General features: G+C 41.3%; 1 protein-coding gene across 1 annotated transcript; it reads left to right on the forward strand.

Moving 5' to 3' along the window:
* Window positions 1–880: 880 nt before the first annotated feature.
* appl2 (adaptor protein, phosphotyrosine interaction, PH domain and leucine zipper containing 2) lies at window positions 881–19,672 on the forward strand. Its single transcript, XM_083973214.1, has 21 exons — window positions 881–1,108; window positions 2,655–2,753; window positions 3,618–3,677; window positions 4,883–4,954; window positions 5,919–6,006; window positions 6,567–6,608; window positions 6,707–6,765; window positions 7,164–7,310; window positions 7,732–7,814; window positions 7,984–8,136; window positions 10,509–10,697; window positions 10,783–10,825; window positions 11,095–11,151; window positions 12,497–12,591; window positions 13,588–13,740; window positions 13,971–14,023; window positions 14,257–14,431; window positions 15,733–15,769; window positions 15,894–16,049; window positions 16,146–16,193; window positions 16,766–19,672. The coding sequence occupies exons 1-21, from the start codon at window positions 1,052–1,054 to the stop codon at window positions 16,895–16,897; spliced, it is 1,998 nt and encodes a 665-aa protein (XP_083829340.1). The 5' UTR covers window positions 881–1,051; the 3' UTR covers window positions 16,898–19,672.
* The last annotated feature ends 175 nt before the right edge of the window (window positions 19,673–19,847 follow it).

Consider the following 19,847-nt stretch of genomic DNA (forward strand, 5'->3'; position numbering starts at 1 on the left):
TTTAGTGTTATATTATTTATTTTATGGGTCCTTTAATATTAGTCCTTAATTAGGCTAATTAAAAGTCATCTTACTGTGGATTTTATGAGCTCCATTTCCGGACCTATATCCACATTCAAAAAATAATTTCACTTTGCTTGAGTAGCTATAGCTATTCTTTTATGATGCTATTTTATATCCTACTTGTACAGTGTTTTAGGTGTAGGCTACATAATTGTGCTCTTAATCCACTTCATTGTGTAAGATGCTCACTGCACTCAATGCACAGTATCTGTATAATTAATCACCTCTGTGTACATAATTAATCACTTCTCTGTATATAATTGTCACCACTCATTACCCATTACTTTTTATTCATTTCATTGATGTCTGCTGCAATACTGGAAATTTCCCCATCATGAGATGAGTAAAGGAATATATATATATATATTTTTAAATATGCAAGAGGAAGCAACTGAATGTGTCCTGCAAGGAGTAATTTGAGTTTTGATTTTTGGAGGACATTTGACCAAATCATATTTCTGTTTTTAAAGTAAAAATTTAGATGTGGAACTTTTACTTGCAAGACAGTAGCTTCACAGTGTGGCACTGACACTGTCTTCCTCTCCCTCTGTATAGATCAGAAAACTCACCTCTTTCACCCTTCAAACACAACTCAAAGTGAATGTTAGATTTTTTTTTTATTCTGACATTACACTGTGTAATTCTTTCTATCACCACATGGCGTCACCGTTGACACTAAAATGGTACAACGTTAGACGCAGTCTAATTTTTAAATTGTCCATCAACCTGCTTTATTAAAAATCAAATATCCAGAACTTAAATCAACAAAATAAATCATTGCAAAAGAAATCTAGTTCAGAGTTAAGTCCTCGCTGTTTTTACCACCGGCCACAACACAAGTTGCCCCATAACATTTCTAGATGAGGTCACACTGGGCCCGCCTCCAACCTCTACGTGTTCCTCTCTCCGGCGCGGGGATCCCTGGGAAACAGAGTCCACGCTCTTAATAATTCAAGCCCCCATTCCCTTCTCCTCCAACGCTAACAAGATGCCGGCCGTACATCACAAACTGCTCCTGGAGGACGCTTTGCAGGACAGTCCTCAGGTAGGCCTGAGACGGTTATATGTCGTTTAAAGAGCCTGGCTGCCACATTAAAGGCGGCGACGAGGGCTGAAGTTAGCTTACTAACCCAGGCAGTATCCTGTTCCCGCTGTAGTCTGTTTCCACTGGTCGATGACAGCTCTCAATTGACACATTGTTGTGGGGATATAATCCTCTTTCAGGGGCGGCAGCGCTCCCCTGCTGTAAACACTGCTCTGGTTTGTACAGCATGTCATAATTATCGATGTGTGTTGTATGTACACAGCTACGGCTCGTCACTGAGCCGTCCTCTCTCTGTCACTGCTCATATTGTGCTATACATCCTAACTCACATCAGTATTGAGGCTGTCACGGCCGCACAGCTCAGTCAGGACACACTTGATACATTTTGACATTTTCCAGTGTTATTTTCCACAATATGAGACCAGAGTCAAAACTGGGCCTGATTCACATGATGTGGGAGGGGTTTCCATTATCAGACTCCCCTGGAATTAGTCAATAGTCTGCAACAGGGCAGTGGTAGCAGTCAGCAGAGGGCCATCTGCTCACAGCTTCTCCTGTTTAGATCTTAAATGAAATACACAGGAACCTTTGTTATTGTGCACATCATACAGTATGTAGCCTGCATTTTACTGTCGTCTGTTGCATCAGTCAGACATGGCTGACCTCCTCGGTGACTCTGCTTCAGTTTAGCCCATGACCTTTTTTTTGACATGTCATCAGGTTCTGTGGATTTTCTCATAATAGGCCCCGATGCTGCTCTGGTGTAAAGGAAGAAACGTTTCTATGTGTTCTATGTGATATGATGTGACTTGTCAGTCACTCTGTGGGGAAAGTCAACAGGAGTGAACTGTGGACAGAGCTGCGCCTGTGGGTGTGTCTCTCTGTGCTCGGTCTGTTCTGTCTTGCTGCACCTGTTTATTGAACAAGAATCCTGCTCCCAGACAGGATTTCCCAAGTTTGCATAGTTTGTCTGTAATAAAATCATTAGGCCCTGCTCAGTTTCGCTTCTACCCTCATTTATGTCTCTGACTTAACACCCAGTTATGCTCTCATTAATATTTGTCTTTCACCAGTTCCAGGTTACTGCCATTGGTTTTGTGTTGGTAAATTAGCTAGGGTGTGGTGTACTCCAACAGATGAGTGATAGGAATGTTTACCACAACAACAACTCCACCTTAACCACCATGGCATGTAACTTCAAACCATTTTCACTTTTCATTAGTCTGCAGATTATATTCCTGATTATTAGGTCAATGAATTGATCTTTTGTATCAGTTAAATGTCAGAGCACTGTAAAAGAATGTCTGACGTAATCTCCCACAGCCAAAGATTATGTCTGAGGATTGATTTCTTTGTCCAAACAACAGATCGCAAAGATTTTCAGTTGCAAGAAAAAACAGCAGAACTTAACATTTGAAAAACAAGAAGCGATGAGAATATGTTGTGTGTTTACTTATCGTTCCTGCCATATTTGCATTTATCTATCGCCTGCTACATGTGACTATATCTTAATCTTATTAATCAAGTGTTTTGTTTCATCTTACAGACTCGCTCCTTGCTCAGCGTGTTTGAGGAGGATTCTGGGATGCTCACAGACTACACCAACCAGCTCCTACAGTCTATGCAGCGGGTGTTTGGAGCTCAGGTACTAAACAAAAACACAAACATGCATTATTTTGTTCTCTGACTTTGAACAGGAGCCATTTTATTTGCCTGACCGAGGTTGATTTTAGGTCGAACATTTGCATGATTGAATTATCCAGCTACAGTAGAGTATTGTTTTGATTTGCGCTCAAACTTAAATTTGTGGTGCGGCCTCCAAGTTTCAACCTAGAAGAATGCCAAACTAGGAAGTTAAACACTCTCTATGCAACCTCACATGCAAACTGTTGAATGAGAATTAATGTAGTGAGGGCTCTTGGAGAAACATCTGAAGAAACTTTGAACACAAAAGGTCACTTTTAATCTTTTGGGAAAGATACTGTGTGTAACGACATAATCATAGATCAAAGGTGCGGCCAGCAAGATAAGAAATGCTTTTAACTGATTTTTTCACTTAATTGATTCCCTTTTTTTTTTTTTTTTTTTGCCTTAAAGCAATTTTCTGCACAATGCATTTAGTGAATGTGGTGTGCACACACTAAGTGGTGTGGTGTAAATAGATTTGACTTTTTTTGTACATAATGTATCACTGAGCAACACACTCAAATGTTGCTGTCATAATAAATGCTCCTTTCTCAGTGGAAACATGCACAATTTCAGCTAACACAACTTAAGACCTTTTCTAAAACGATAACAGTTCACTGATAGAGCTGGCATTTACACGACCCATCACCTGATGTTTTCCATTTGAACCCTGTTTCACCTGTCATCCCTTCACTTCCTATTACTCCTCCATGATTTATAAGGTCTGAGAAGAGAATGACAAATGTAGAAGGAGGGGACGAATCCTCTATGATCCAGCCTGATGATTCTCCCTCATTTTCCTCTCAATCTTTTTCCCCTACAGAGTGAGATGGGATTGGCCACAGAGCAGCTCTCACGCCAACTCCTGGAATATGAGAAGAAAGTGAGTATAGGTGCCATTATGACCCAGGGCGTCGTTTCAAATCAAAATCCTTTTTTTTTTTTCTTCTCTCACAGTTTCATTTTAACTTTGCAGTCCAACTGAGCATGGATCTCCAAGCTGCCCTGTCCCCCTTGTTCAGATAAGGGAAGATAATAGTCGACAACAATGATTGTTAAACATATCAGATTAATTTGCTTGAACCAATGAGTTTAAGTGGCAGCAACAAGTGGTGTGTCATGTGTTTCGTCTCCCTCCTTTGCCCTCAAGTGGCCTCATACAGGCTACCCTACGTAAGTGGTTAGGTTGTTGTCATGTCCAAACTGAATGAAACACCTGCAGACACCACTCTGGGAAGAACAAGGCTTTTGACGATGTTGTATTCATGTGATAGTTTGTATTATTCACCTAAAATGCTCCAGCATTAACCAGGAGTCATGAACAAGACAGGAGAGCAGAGTGCTTTACTTTGTAGTGCAAATGAAACCCTTCATTTATACACGGAGCGTTAGAGCGTCTCTATTTATTCCTATATAACCTTTAATATGGAATCTTACGCATAATTTGAATTCAAATGAAAATAAATTGCTGCTGAAACCACCATGAACTTAATACGTTACAATATGTGCTGATAGTCATTTGGTTGAAATAATTCAAGTAAGTCTGCTAATGTATAATTAATTACTTTTCCCCTTGTGTTGATGGTGTGTGTCTGCCACAACTCATCCCTGCATGTGTGACTTTGTGAAATCTCCGTGCGTGACAGGTTTCCTGACGTAGAGGTGCTTCTCCGTTGGTAATCCATCACGGGGCCTTGTGTTATGTAGCAAACAATAAATTAGAATAGAATAGTTGCTGAAGTCGACACAGCAGGGGTCTTAAATCATGCTGAAAAATAAAACATATGTGGCCCAGTCGACTGCTGGAATGCATTCTGGGTGCTGGACAGGAGAAAAAAAATCTGCAATGACCTGTAATGAATGCACTTCTTTTTAAGTACTTTTTAAACAAAGCCTAAAACTCAGCATCTTAGCATGGGGTTTATTAGCATCTCTGGATCTGTTCCATGAAAGTGATGTGCCAAATGTCCTGGCAGAACAGGGTAATTCTTTAACTTCTCAGCCCCCACTACAGACCAGCTCAATGCCACATTATGCAGTTTTTATGCTTTTAACTTGTCTCCCCTCCTTTGTTTTTTGTCTGTCCAGAATTTTGCCCTTGGAAAAGGTGATGAAGAGGTAATCACCACGCTGCAGAGCTTCGCCAAAACTGTTGGGGAGGTGAGGCCTGTGTTTGCAGATTTGTTGTTTTATGTGTGTATATTCCAGTGTGTGTGTGTATGTGTGCATCCACAGCAGAGGACAGGGATGATAGACTACTGCACCAGTAGTAGCTGCTTCTAAATCATGTTAGAAATGATATTGCACCTGCACTGCTGTAGCGCACTGGTGAGAACGACCTCAATGAAAAGACTTATCCTCCCTGTACGAGCAGAACGATCGTATAGAGACACTGAGAGGTGGACATGATGCCTATCGTAACAGATAGATCGATGGATGGATGGAGGGAGGCGGTGGGAAATAGATGAATGGATGGATGGATAGATGGATAGATGAAGGAACTATGCGTAGGCTCAGGTATATGGACGTAACAGATGGGCTTGTCACTTTCAGCCATGGGGGCTCCACTAGTCTGCCCAGTCAGCACTCAACAAGATCCAGGACACACACATACACATATGCTCAGAGGACACAGGTTGATTGTTTGTTTGACCTTTAACTTGTCATGTACAGAGGAGAACTCGAGCATGCGGGCCCACCCCTGCACCTAATCCTGTGAACTTTAGCACTTGCGAAATAATTCAGATTAAAGTGGATGTCGGCTTGTTGAACCGTCGGGAGTGGAGCTTGTTGATAAGCAAAAAGAATTACTGCAGGATTTGCCCTGCTTCCAATGTCAGAGTAAACAAGAGGTAATTGTTATCCTTCTCTTTATGAAATGACCCGTTCCACAGTGTGTGGGTTTTTCATGATGGAGGGCGGACACCGTCTGCAGTTATGATCCCATTTCACTGAAAATGTTACTTTCAATCTACCAGCAGGACGAACTGGCAGCAAATGTCACTGTACATATTAAAATACACAGTAATCCCTCAAGATGTTTGGCCGGGATGCGTCTTCTTCTCTTTGTCCTTGTGCAGCAACTTGATATTTTTTTTTGCACAATCTGTTTTGTCTTGTCCAGCTGAACGCGCTCCACTCTGATCTGGCCAACCAGATGGCTGACAGCATGGTCTTCCCCTTGATCCAGTTCCGAGAGAAGGACCTCACAGGTAGGGCCGCACGTGCACACACACACACACACATCCACAAAACGATTATCATAATATGTTTCTATTATGTTATTAATATTATTTTTTATTACAACACTTAAAGGGATAGTTCGACATTTTTTGGCAAATTGGCTCATTGCCATAATCCCTATAATTTTAGGAGTAGGTTTGTTACCTTTATTTGTCGGTGCAAGCTATTTTTAGAGTATTTGATGAGTTTAATGAGGGAAACCAAGAAATCCCATTAGCCTCAGTAGCGTAGCTCTGAGCAGCTCACGGCTCTGCTCCGCTGTACTAAAAATAGCTTGCGCCAACAATTAAAGGTAACGACGACTACTGCTAAAACTATAGGGATTATGGCAATGGGCCAATTTGCCAAAATGTTGAACTATCCCTTTAATCTGCATATTGGTACAGGAGTTTATTTATTTATCTGAGTAGAACATTTCAAAATAAAGCTTCATGTGTTTTGTACAACCAACAACTTTAGAAAGAAATGGTACATTTCTGAGATGTGGATCTGGTGAAGATGATGTAATGACATTTGCTCAATTTTGCAGAGATAAGCACGCTGAAGGAAATATTTGGCATCGCCACTGATGGTGAGTAGTACATACAGTACTTTTTACCACTTTCAGAAAACAGTTAGAGCCTGTAGTGACTGTATCTGATCTCATCTCCACTGTCTCCTCTCCTGCAGAGCACGAGGCAGCTATGGTCAAGTACAGCCGATTGCCCAAGAAGAAGGAGAATGAGAAGGTAGTGATGACAGGGAAGTGCTCTCTCAGCTTCACTAATGGAGCTTCTCTGGCATTGATCTAAGGCTGTTAAAGGCCCCACACTGCAGTAATGCTCTGGTAATGCAGTGGGAGTGTTTTATCAGCATGTGAAATACAAGTAGATGGAATTCAATATTGCCAGGCCTCACCGCTGTAGTGAGACTGTAGCAACATTATGCACTATAATAGCTGTAAAGATAAGATTTCTCTGCTATTTGGATTTTTTTCCCCCTTCCTTTAACGTACATGATAATGCGACTTTTGAGAGTTGGAAACGTTTTTGCATATGGGCGAGTGTGTTTTTACAGGGCTGAAGAGCCAGTTTTTGCTGGACACATGTATATATTTGCATGTTTTAACCCTCTCCTATCTGGACAGGTGAAGGCAGACATGGTGAAGGAGGTGGCTTACACCAGGAGGAAGCAGCACCAGGCCTCTCTGCAGTATTACTGCGCCCTCAACGCCCTGCAGTATCGCAAGAGAGTAGCTATGCTTGAGCCCATGTTGGGCTACACACAGGCACAGGTACTGAGCAGCTGTTTGCCCCGCTAACTCACAACACTAAAAGTTCACTATCTAAGGAAGAGAAGTGTTTTCCTGAGTGGAACATGTATAGTTTACAAAGTATTGGTGTGTTCATGAAACATAAACTGTCAGGGAAATATTCATTTTAGAATATATTACAATGAATATCTATTGATTACTGATAACCATTTGACCAATTAATTAGTTGATTGACAGGATATGAATATATAATTATTATTATATAATATAATTATTATTCATATACTGACACTAAGAAAGTTGGGGTTTGAATTCTAAAGACATTTCTGATACTTTGCAGACAAAAGAAATAATTATGAAAATACAAGGGTTTGATTTTTTACATCAAAGTTCAATAAAATGCAATGAAATATTAAATGAACTGTCGTCTCTTAACTCTCAGATCGGTTTCTTCAAGAAAGGCATTGAGCTGGTGTCAAAGAAGATGGACAACTTTCTTTCCTCTGTGTCCAACATGACACAAAGGTAAAAACCATAATTCTCATCATGATCCATGGCTTGTTATGCGGCATGTTGCAGATGATCCTAAACAAAAGTTCTTCTTCTGTGATGGTCTCTAAATGTTTAATGTGTCTACTTTCTGAAAGTCAGTCCAGAGAGGTTTTGCCTTTATTAAAACTTTGTTCCTGTTTAGTATCCAGGCCCAGCTGGATGCGGAGGCGGAGGCCATGCGTCTGTCTCAGAGGGAGCTGCTGTCTGTGGAGGACACTGTCTACATGCCAGATAAGGACACTGAGCCTGTCAATCGCACACTTATCCAGAAGGCTGGCTACCTCAACATTAGGAAGTAAGATTAATTACACTCATTACGGCCCTATCTAAAATCCAAGGACATTTCCTATTCATGTAGCTTTCGTAGCTCGTCACCATGTTAAGTGGTGTCTTGGCGGGAAAAAAAAAGCCCAACATTGAATCTGTCCTCATTTCATATATGTGACATTTCACGCTTTGTTAGAGAATTTCAGTGTCGTGCAGGAAGTGTCTCAAAATATGCGTGCACACGGTAAACAATAAGTCTGTCACAGCAGACAAGGTGGGAAAGGTAACATGGCGACAGTGTGCGCTGTCAGCTTAATGCAGAGTGGATATATGAGGGGGGAAACTTCCTTAATGGCTGCAGGGGGTAGAACTGCAGCGTAGCCTGCAATGTGATTTAGTGAAATGTCAGAGCTGTCAAACTCTGTCTCTCCCTCATATACATCCAAAGTCTTTGACAAATGTCTGTGACACCAGAGAAAAGGTTTCCACAGAATGCCACTCTGTTTAATGACACACACTGCCAGCAGCCTCAAACGCTTGTCAGATGGAGCCGAGTCCAGAGAACATTTGCTATTTCCGATGGTTTCTCAATATTAAGTGTGTGAGTCACTCGTGGCAGCATGAGCCGTACCCTTCAGTAATCAAAAGGAAATTTATTTGGAAGTTTTTTTGGTTTTTTTTCTAGGCAGAATGTACGAAAAAGAGATGAGCCTCTTCGTATGAGTCATCCACAAGTATCTTTGTTTTGAAACGACGTGACTCAGTGTTAATTTGAATTGTAGTTTATTTTTGATTATTTATTTACATAAACCATAATACCCAAGACAAATTTAAGACCAAAACAAAACAGCTTTGCTGTTAAAAAGATGATTGAAGACAATTCAAACATCCAAAGGGAATCGTTGCTCATGCTCGTGGAAAAAATAAAACGTTGGTGTGTATAGTATGAGTTAACAGACACAGTGTATTGAACATAGTTGCATGAACAGAAGAGTGTATTTGCATCTTTTCCCAAAAAAAATACAAAAAACAATGATTTTTATGATTAACTATAAAAACGCTCTTAGATAGACAAATTCACATTTGTGGTGACACCATGTAGATTTGTGGGACAACATGAGGAGCATTTTGTGTTTAACTGTATACAGATAATACAGAGACAAGGTGGTGAAGATCAAAATTAATATTCTGTGTTTGTACTGTTATGTATACTTGTCATTTTTCATAAAAGTCTGAAAACACAACATATATCTGAAAACATAAATAGTTTTAGACGTATTGTTGTTTCTCAGACACATTTGTGGAAGCGGCGTCTAAGCGGTTACCATGACAACGTAGGAGAGCCAGTGTTGCCAGGAAACATCAACTTCCGTGTGTGCAAAGCCAACTGGAACACATCATAATTGATTGTTGATGCAGGACGACATCGTACATCATCTTCATTTATGGCCAACAGAGGAAAAAAATACAACACAGTTTTTCTATTTTTCCATCAAACTGTCAAATGTGCATTCCACTTGACAAGTGAGAGCTACCACTGATTTCCACTAGTTAGAGTTCGCCTCTTTCATTCTTTTCTTTTCATTTCATTCTTTCAACAGTTGGTGTTTGTCCAACAACACACGCAACTTTAATTTTTCTTTCAATTTTGACCACATAAAAGCTGGGTCTCCAGCTGTTTCACTCTGAGAGCTCCTTTTGACAAAATGAAAGGACTGTGAGCTCTTCGTGTCTAATATCAATAATTACATCTATTCACATATCACATCGACACTCAAACTAGTCACCAAGAGATAATTTAGCCATCCATTAAACACTAACATCCAAAAACATCTGAAACTCACATCAGCATCACAACAGCGATGATTTGTTATGATTCAGTCAAACCTGAACAGACATGATAACACCACTGAAAATAAATGGGCTCATAGATCAGAGGGAAAGGATGCATTGCAGTGAATAATCCACTAATAGTTATATGACAAACAGGGACTGAAAATAACTTATTCAGTGACCTAAATTTTCCAAAATGTAAACAAATATGGACCAAAAAAGCGAGGCTCTAGTTGAAGCCCAGAATTCAGTTTACATCATCTTTGACAACATACTTCCTGTTTGTTGGACAAGTTTAGTTTATATCTGATCTTTTGTCCAGAAGACTAAACAATGACTGAGTGAAGTCGTGTTGCTTCAAGTCTCTACTTGTGCATGCATATTCTATTCTCCTGGAAACAGGGTCTGAGCTACAGATGTGAGCTGGGAGTTTCCATCACATCCAGTCTTCAATCTTTAAACCATGAATATGTCCATCATGCCAAAATGTGTCTAATCTTTATTGTTTTGTAAACTTGTAAACTTTGCTGACTCTTACCCACCCTCCTCCTTTTCTCTGTGCCCCAGTAAAACAGGTCTGGTGACCACGGCCTGGGATCGACTGTACTTCTTCACCCAGGGAGGAAACCTCATGTGCCAGCCGCGCGGGGCGGTGGCAGGGGGCATGGTGCTGGACCTGGACAACAGCTCCGTCATGGCCGTGGAGTGCGAGGACAGACGCTACTGTTTTCAGATAACCTCCCCTTCCGGCAAAACGTACGCGCTGCATCCAGCAGTGAGAGTAATGTTGCAATTCTCTGAGGTATTATTTAATTGTTATCTCTGTCTCCCGTGGCTCCAGATCAATGATTCTGCAAGCTGAGAGCAAAAAGGAGTATGAGGAGGTGAGTGTGAAAGAGGCCATTCAAACAGCTGTGTTTAATCTCTATTGTTTTACATCTTCATCTCGGAGATGTCTGCTGCCACAAGTGTCTTGTCACAGAACAATGGAGGAGCTGTCGAGACTCATTTGTGTGGTTTTCTTGTCTGGTTTTGTGCTCGGACACATCTGACTGACCTGTCACAGCTGGTATCAGTCAAGTGATTTCAGGGGGGGGCTCCTGTCTGGGGTCCAAGGAGAGGCCTAACGTCAATCTCTTTGTTTCTTTATCAGTGGATTTGCACGGTGAACAACATCTCCAGACAGATCTACCTGACCGACAACCCGGAGGTGGGTGTTTGATTTCTTTTCAGCAGACGTCTTAAGAAACTTTTCACTGATCCTTTGTGAACCCATCAGACATCTGTTTGTTGTTCCATCGCTTTAATTAGCAGCACACAATGTTGGAAACTCATTCTTAAGAGGGACATAAAAGAGTGATGGCATTGTTCCACTGCTGTCTCCCTCTGTGCTGCTGGTGCCTTCGTTGCCTTTCAGTCCCAGAGTTCAGCATGTTTGCAGGAGGCTCGGCTCCCTGTGTCAGTTTGAAAATGTTTGTTCTACAGATTCTGACAGATAAACAAGACTTATAGCTGTGTCCAAATCTGCTCTCTGTCTTACTCTCTCTCACACATATTTATTTTTCCCTGCACGATTATCACTTAGTTTATCATAATAATTAGAGATTTCTACACTAATCATCACTTATCATCAGTTTGTCTAACTGCTGACAGGTGTAGCGCCACGTAACTGCAAATTACATGTCCTCACATCTCAGGAATAACGGTGCAGCAGCAGCATTGACTGTTTTTGCAATGTTGTCAACAGCTGTCATTGGAAAAAATAATTTCACATGCACACACACACATACAGGCTGCACCAAGCAGCAAATGGAGAGTGTTGTAGTCTAGTTGTTGTATTTGTGAAACTTCGCCCTCACTCTCTCCCCGGGCGGCCGTTTGTGTGAAACTGCAGGGGACTCCTGCTCATTTGTGTACAAACAAATGTGCAGTTGGTGATCTGTATTCTGCAGCCGCTCCTTTGTCTTGTTTCTCCTCCTCATGACCTGTGTTAATTGTTTAATTTGAATGAAATCGAACACTGGAGATGTTGTTTCTAGTAAATGGATAAAAACAACTCGGTGTAGAAGGCCAACCTTGAATATAACATCCATTTAAACAAAGGCTTTGTTTTTAGTTCTACAGCACGGACTATTTTAAGTTTTAAAATTACTTGCAATCCATCTTAAATGATTGTTTCTTGGAACCACTTGGTCAGTTGTGTTTTTTTTAATTATTAAAAAAAAAAAAATCAATTTAAACTACATTTTGGTAGCTTTTGCTCGAATATAGAAAAGGGACTATTCCACCACCCAGATGATAGACTTCTGGGCCTATAAATGGGAGGAAAGCCTCCTTTTCTTTACCTGAACAAAACCAGAAGAAGCCTGCTGTTTTCAAGGGATTAATGCTGGTAAATAGACCGTGCCCGCGGTTCACGGACCAAAGCAAAGATGGTCCAGATCGTGTAGAGAGCCGGCTGGAGGTGAGGTGAAAACGTGTCACTCATGTGGTTTTAGAAATAACTAACCCGCTGATAACAGAGATGCTCCAATGCTCCTGTTTCTTGTTGTCAGGCTGTGGCCATTCGACTGAACCAGACCGCCATCCAGGCGGTCACCCCCATCACCAGCTTTGAGAAGAGACCAGAGGGCTCCCCCAACCCCGACAGGTCAGGCTTTAAATACTCTTTCGATATTCACAACTGAATTTGTTATTGTCTGATGTTTGTTTGGTGTTATATTGTGTTATATCTTGGAATGTTTTTTTTTATTATGAGAAACAAATGTCTTGGACACAAGAATCAACTCAAATACTCAACTCAAATTTGCACATATTTGCACAGGCTCTATAAGGTGACCTGATGACATCATATTAGTGTGCTCAAATGTCCGCCTGCGATCACTGAAGGTGATGATCATTTAAGTGAAAAGACAAAGTGGCAGTGGAGCTCTCAGATGTTTTAGGAACCAATATCGAAGACGTAAAACACACACACCCCAGAAAGAAAGAGCTGAGGTCAGAAAACTAGTGTAATGCCTCATTGTTGATGTGTTTTTGATCTCAAGCAGCAGTGATGAAGCACACGTAGTAAATGGCCAATGAACGGTGCCACGGCAGTGTGTATGTGGTAGTGTTATGGGGTTTATTTGTGTGAAGAAAGTGTAAGCCAATATGTTAAATCACTTTTATAGCACTTCAATCAGGAGAGGCTCATTCTGAGTCAACAAATAAACTTTTACTGCCACGTGTGAGAAGAGAGGAGAAGTGAGAGTCTTGTGACGATGATATCACTGATTTAAAAAAGTACGCACGTCAAGTGTGAAAGAGGAAGAGAGCAAGCAATAATTGTGAATGAACGATTAAACTAAAGCTTAGCTTCATATCCAGTGCTGGATGGGATGCCTCTGTCTGTTCTGAACATCTAGTTATGAGCTCTTTGTGTGTATTAGCTCAGGCCTGTAATATTTATGGTCGTCATTTCAGATCATTGCATTAGGCATTAGGTATTGGAAGAGTTTACATTGGGACCAGATGGTGCTGTATGTAATGGTGGGATTGGAGGGACACTTGTTTAAATATTTTAGCCTAGAAACATAAGATGAGCAGCAGTTTAATCTTTAAATGTCCCTATAAATGTTCAACCCAGCCTGTCTCCTGCCTGCAGAGCGAAGCCCGGAGGTGTGTATCCTGGCAACAGCGGTTCCCAGACAGGAGCTGCTCCTGAGCCAGAGGACCTCATCGCCCCGGGGACGCCCATTCAGTTCGACATCATGCTGCCAGCGTCTGAGTTTCAGGACCAGAACAGAGCTGGGGGGAGGTGAGGAGGAAGTTGGTGTGGGTGCATGTTTGTAAGAGACAGGAACAAGGTAGTGATGGGTGGTGATGATGACGCAAATTTCCTGATAGTTGGCCTCTTAGTAGTTAGTAAATTATTTCCAGGAAGCTGAATTGTTTGGCTCGGTGCTGGAGGGTAATTGTTTTTGTTTTTTCTTTCTTTGCCTGTGTGTGTGTGTGTGTGTGTGTGTGTGTGTGCTCACTTCCTGACAGACGCACTAATCCGTTTGGCGAAACAGATGATGACTGTTCAACAGAAAGTGACGGTAAACATTTTCCTTACTCAAGTGCAGCCTAATGGACCACTCTCTCTCTCTCTCTCTCTCTCTCTCTCTCTCTCTCTTGAGCACTCTTAAGAGTTCAGCTCTTTAGTTCAGGTCTTTGTGTTTGTGTACCCTCAAGGTTACTCTCCTTCCCATGCCGCTCTGTTTACTGTCCTCGTATGTTTACGATGCTGTGTGAGTTCTGAGAGGGGCCCATGTTTGGATTTTTTCCGCAGACTCCCTCCTGCAGCAGGTGTTCGCCGTGCGCTTCCTGGGCTCCATGGCGGTGCGCTGTGGCGACAATCAGGAGGTGATCTATGAGGCCATGAGGCAGGTGCTCGCTGCCCGAGCCATACACAACATCTTCAGGACCACGGAGTCCCACCTCATGGTCACAAGCAGTAGCCTCAGGTATTTCAGCACATATTCATGAGTTGTCAGATGAATTCCCTCCTCTGGAGCTGGTATTTTGATGCGGCCAGTTTGTATTCTTCTATATTCTTTTAATCTGAACATCACTCAGTCATATTAACATTAATTAGAATGTAATCTAACTTGTGTTAAAGGAGACATATCATGCCCCTTTTCCACAAATTAAAATAGTTCCCAGGTGTCTTAAAGACATGTCTGTGACATGCTGTGGTCAAAATACCACAAGGATCAAACATCACAGCTCTTTTCATCCTCTCAAAACAGCCCTGTTCAGAACGGCTGGTTTCAGTGTCTGTCCCTTTAAATACAAATCAGCCACTGCTTGCCCCACCTGACCCCTTTCAGGTAAGGGTGGGGTTATGCAAATTTGAAAACTAGTTATATTACTGGAAGAGATCTGAGGGAACTCGTAAAACCACATGGATTTCAACCTAGGAAGCCTGAAAATTACAGATTTGTTGTCAATTCTTGCATTTTGTGGGCTGGAAGGCAAGACAAACACCCACATATATGTTAAAGAGCCTTCAAAAAGTGATATTTCCATAATAAGTCCCCTTTAAAAGTGTTGTTACAAATAAGTTTGTCACATTGAAACTTTGTTATTGACTAGTTTGGACCTTAAAATACTATAAACAGTTAGACAGGAGTGAAATTCTATAGTTGGCACTGTGGGTGAACTATAGGATTCACAGTTCAAGTACAGTACAAGAACACATTCCATTTCAACCATAAAAACGTGTTGCACTGTGCAGCTTAACGCTGTTATCCACAGTGCTGCAGTTTTTTTCATTCTTTTGCACAAGAGATGGTAATTTGAAAGCCCGACCTATAAAATCCAACATGTCTGTAAATGTCTCAAGGTGAGATCCCTCTTCACTGGCGGCTGCTAAGAGCTGGCTGTAGATTACAGTACTTTGTGAAGACTACAGACCTTGGAGCGAGAAGCCTCATCAAAGCACGAACATCTGCCACAAAGAAGTCTTTTGAATGCTTTTTCAAGATTTTCAAACATAACAAGCCGCACAATCGAGCTGCTGTACAACACATGACTGATTTCTCACATTTTTCTTTAAACAAGTTTGTCCTTGTGAGGGAAATATCCTCAAACAAACATTCACTGCGGCACTGAGAACAAGTCACATTATTTGGGTATGTGCCAGATAATTGTTCTGTTGTTGCTCGTAGCTGGATGATCAGAGGGACACGAACAAGTCAAGGCCTAGGCATCACAGCAGTGTTTTTATATTCCTGTTAAAGCCTCTGCTTTGTCTGCACAACAGGTTGATTGACCCTCAAACTCAAGTCACGAGGACAAGTGTAAGTATAGCAAAGGATCAAATTAGCTTGCACTTAGGAATCTTTTCTCTTTTCCATTAGGAGGTTAAAAGTGCTCAGTCATGTTCACTGTGTAACTCTTATCTCAACGCTCTGCATTTGTCAGTTCCAGCTCGGGGAGGTGTGTCAGTTTGCAGCCCACCAAGAGAACAGCAGGCTGATGGGATTCGTGGTGGAGGGCAGAGACTGGAGCGACGGAGACGAGGAGGGAGAGCCCTCTTTCAGCGCCTTCGTCTTCGAGAGCAACACGGAGGGCGAGAAGGTCGTTACACTGATGATTTGTCCTGGAAGGAAAAACATAAAAAAAACATCCACAAACAGTGGATACTGAACCTGATATTTTTCTCTTCATTCACAGATATGTTACACCATCAGCTTGGCGAAGGACATTACAGAGGCCAAGAAGGTAACGCCAACATATGGAATCACACTGACAGTTTTTTCTCACACCACTGCAGTATTATGTCACATTTTTGGATCAAACCTTTATTGTTCTGTTATATTCTGCCAGACTCTGAATGTATTTGAGGTTTTATAGTTTCACATTTTGGAATCACAGCCTGGTCTCCGTAGACTGGAGATATTAATGAACACGACCACCAGAGGGCATCGGCCAACACTTTAATAGCCCTTGCAGTGTTTTCTTGTCTGTAACAACATCTATTGCACGTCTGTCCGTCCTGGGTGAGGGATCCCTCCTCTGTTGCTCACCCTGAGGTTTCTCCGATTTTTCCCTGTTAAAAGGGTTTTCCATGGAGTTTTTCCTCAGTCGATTTGAGGGTCTAAGGACAGAGGATGTTGTTACGATGCCATGTAAAGCCCTTTGAGACAAACTGTTTGTAAAAACGGGCTATACAAATAAAATTGCCTTGCCTTGCCTAAAGGTGTAGGTGCATTCAGAGTGTGTTGGTTAGGAAATCTAAACACACTTACTCAGTTCAACTTGTTTTTTTTGTGTGTGTGTGTTTGTTCTTGCAGGATCCCGAGGCTCTGGCCCAGCTGATGAAGAACATGCCACTTACCAACGATGGCAAGTTCCTGCTGCTGGAACCCGAGACAGGAGACATGACCAACGGAGCAGGACAAGAAGACCTGGAGTCTGAGGCCTAGTATCAGTCAGGACCAAAAAAAAAAAAAAATCCACCAAGAAAACAGTCCATCTTTTACCCAGGAGAGAATGCTTTCCCTGGACACTTTCATTGTGACCCCTCAAGCCCTAACTCTGGTACTGTAACACCTTTATTATAGAGTAGTTCACGTCCAATCAGCCTGTTACTAGAGGTAAAAGAAGAGAGCATTAGCACGGTGGGATTCTCCATTAGGTCGACTTTTCTGCGCTCAAACTGTAGCATGGGTCTTTGGACTTGGAGTTTAGTCTTTGTTTTCACTCCACTGTGGGTGGTACTCACTTCAAAAGGGACTCTCTTCTAAAGGTACTGACTCATTATCTTCTAATTCCTCCAGCCATCCAAACAGAAGGTGGTGAATCTTTTGTTTCGTTTTAGGTTTACATTCCTTTTTAGGTTTACATAGTTTGAAGTCTGGTTTGAAGAGTTTATGCCTATTCTTTGTTTCACTCGTTAACTCATAGACCCTCATGCAACTACTTTTTTATTAGTTATGTACAATGCACTTCCAATGTTTTTATCTGTTTAATAATGACACTTAATGGTTACAGAATGCACTAACTGAGAATTTTGAAGTCAGTGACAGTCTTAAGAAATAGGTTGTCGATTCCTTTTTATCTGCGGAGAGGTGACTGTTGCGTTGCTATTATCGTTACTCTGTGTGAGTTTGTGTGTCTTGAAGCGTTGGAAATGAGTGAGTAGTAGACCAAACGTCTTTGTTCTTTCTGCACGATGAGGTTATTCAGACGTGGCATACAGACCATCTAAAGATTTCCCACTCAAACTGAATTAATGTCATGTTTGACAGAACTCTCCACTACCTGTACAAATCAAGTTTTAAGACGATCTGTATGTCACGTCGTCTACAAACAGTCCAAATATTCTTTTGTACAATTAAGAACTACTTTGAGCTCCATTTCTAGAAAGCCTGTGTAAATATAACCCGTCCGAGTGTCTATACGATGTTTAATCAGAGTTGGCTGCATTAAAAGCTTTTCGAGTCAATATACAAAGCCTGATGCTCTGCATGATTAAATTATGGCTCTCCCCCTTCTTCTCCTGCAGAAGACTGAAACCTCTACACTGAGCACTGAGCTGTGATACTAAAAAAAAACAATCCAATGAAATGTAACAGTAACACATGCAGGGAGACCACAGTGGGTTATTACATACTCATTGCAAAGCAATTGGCTCCTGGCTTATACCTATGAATACTAATCAGAACAGAAAGCACATGGGGAAGCAGTTGATGTGCAATTCTTTCTTCCCTCTGGACCACAGCACCGGTTTTATCTCAGTGGACAGTGGAGGCCTGAGATGCTCTGGCTGTGTTGTTAATATGACTTTGTACTGTGGGATACAGACGAGGTCAAAGCCTCAGACTTGACGTTGATCGTGAAAGTTACAGTACATTGTGCCGATCGGTGCGTTTGCTTTTCTGCATGTTTTTTTTTTAATCTACATGGCCGAAACAGGTAAAACTGGATGATTCATCATCTGTGATGATCTTGTTCTATTGCTCATGATACTTAACGTTGTAATTGAAGGAATAGTTTGATGTTTAAGGAGATGTCTCTTCATTGTCTTGTAGTGAGACAGATGAGACACGTGATAGATTTACTTACATACATACAGTACAGCAGCCAGTTAATCTAAATGTGACATCACTAAACTGTTAAAAGGATGATTATGTGTCCCATTATTTCTCGACCGCACTGCACAAAGACTTCACAAAATATTTACACCAAGTAGCTACTAGATGGAACAGCTATCTGGCTGTTAACCACTGAAACAATTTGTCTGCTGTGACAATAAAAATGCTACTTGAGGCTTGAAGCAGCTGGACAAGCTAATAGAAAACTGGCAACTTATTCTCCATTAGAGGGTGATGTGTGTGACATGACAGGGTTCAGTTGACTTCAGGAACCATTAGAAAGAAAAATCTTGCCAGGAGTTACTTTATTTTTTTGAAATGGCTGGATGTCTGGATGTAAGGAGATGCACTGATGGCTGTTAGAAATCAAAGCTAACAGCAAGAGCATCCATATGTAATCAAAAAGGAATATCATCAGTAGTACTCTAGTTAATGTCCAGCTTTGTGTGTTGTCAAGCTCTTAAGTCGTGTGATTAGATTTCCTTGTATCTGGGCCGACTGAAGACGGGGGACTTGGGGTTCCCCTTCAGGAAGTGGCTGATTATGACCTCGCACAAACACAGCTCAAGAACGTGTACGAGTACATGGCCTGAAATGTCAAACTTTTGCTTTTTTAAGTCAGAACTGTTAACAGCTAATTTTTCTGTTGCCTGATGTAAATGCATATTGCCAGGGCTTTTGATGTTATAAAGAAAAACTTGTCAATCCAAAAGACTCTTACCCTCCTTCCTCGGCTGCTGGTTAAGACACTTCACTCACATTGAAAACTACAGAACACGGTTCGAGCTTCCGCCTTTGAAAAATGTCCTTTTCTCCGGTTTGTCGACTTGCACAAGTTGGCACCTGTGTTGTTCCTCTGATTGATGTCTCTGCTGGTGAATAGATTTCTGCAACTAAACCACCAAGTCAAGAGACCAAATCCTCTTACAGTATGTGGCCTGCTGCAGCCCATTACACTTATTACAGCTGTGCTGAATAGTCTTGATATATTTTTAAGTTTTGCACCGTCAGGAAGACTCATGGTGGAGAAAATGCATTTCCATAACATAGCAAGGAATGCATTTTCTCCTGTCTTTATGTAAATTGCAGCAGTTGACATATTCCACTACCTATAAGGCTTTGCATTTAATTTGTCCTAGTTTTCTAAAAACCAATGTTAACATGCAATCTTTAATAAATATAAGTCTTTTTTTCTTACTCAAGTAAATGTTGTCTTTTTCTTTACACCATTAACAAACTTTAAGATCAAGGCCAAAGAATAGAGAATTTATTAAACAAA

Source organism: Trachurus trachurus, assembly GCF_905171665.1.
Source record: "Trachurus trachurus genome assembly, chromosome: 6".
NCBI lineage: Eukaryota > Metazoa > Chordata > Actinopteri > Carangiformes > Carangidae > Trachurus > Trachurus trachurus.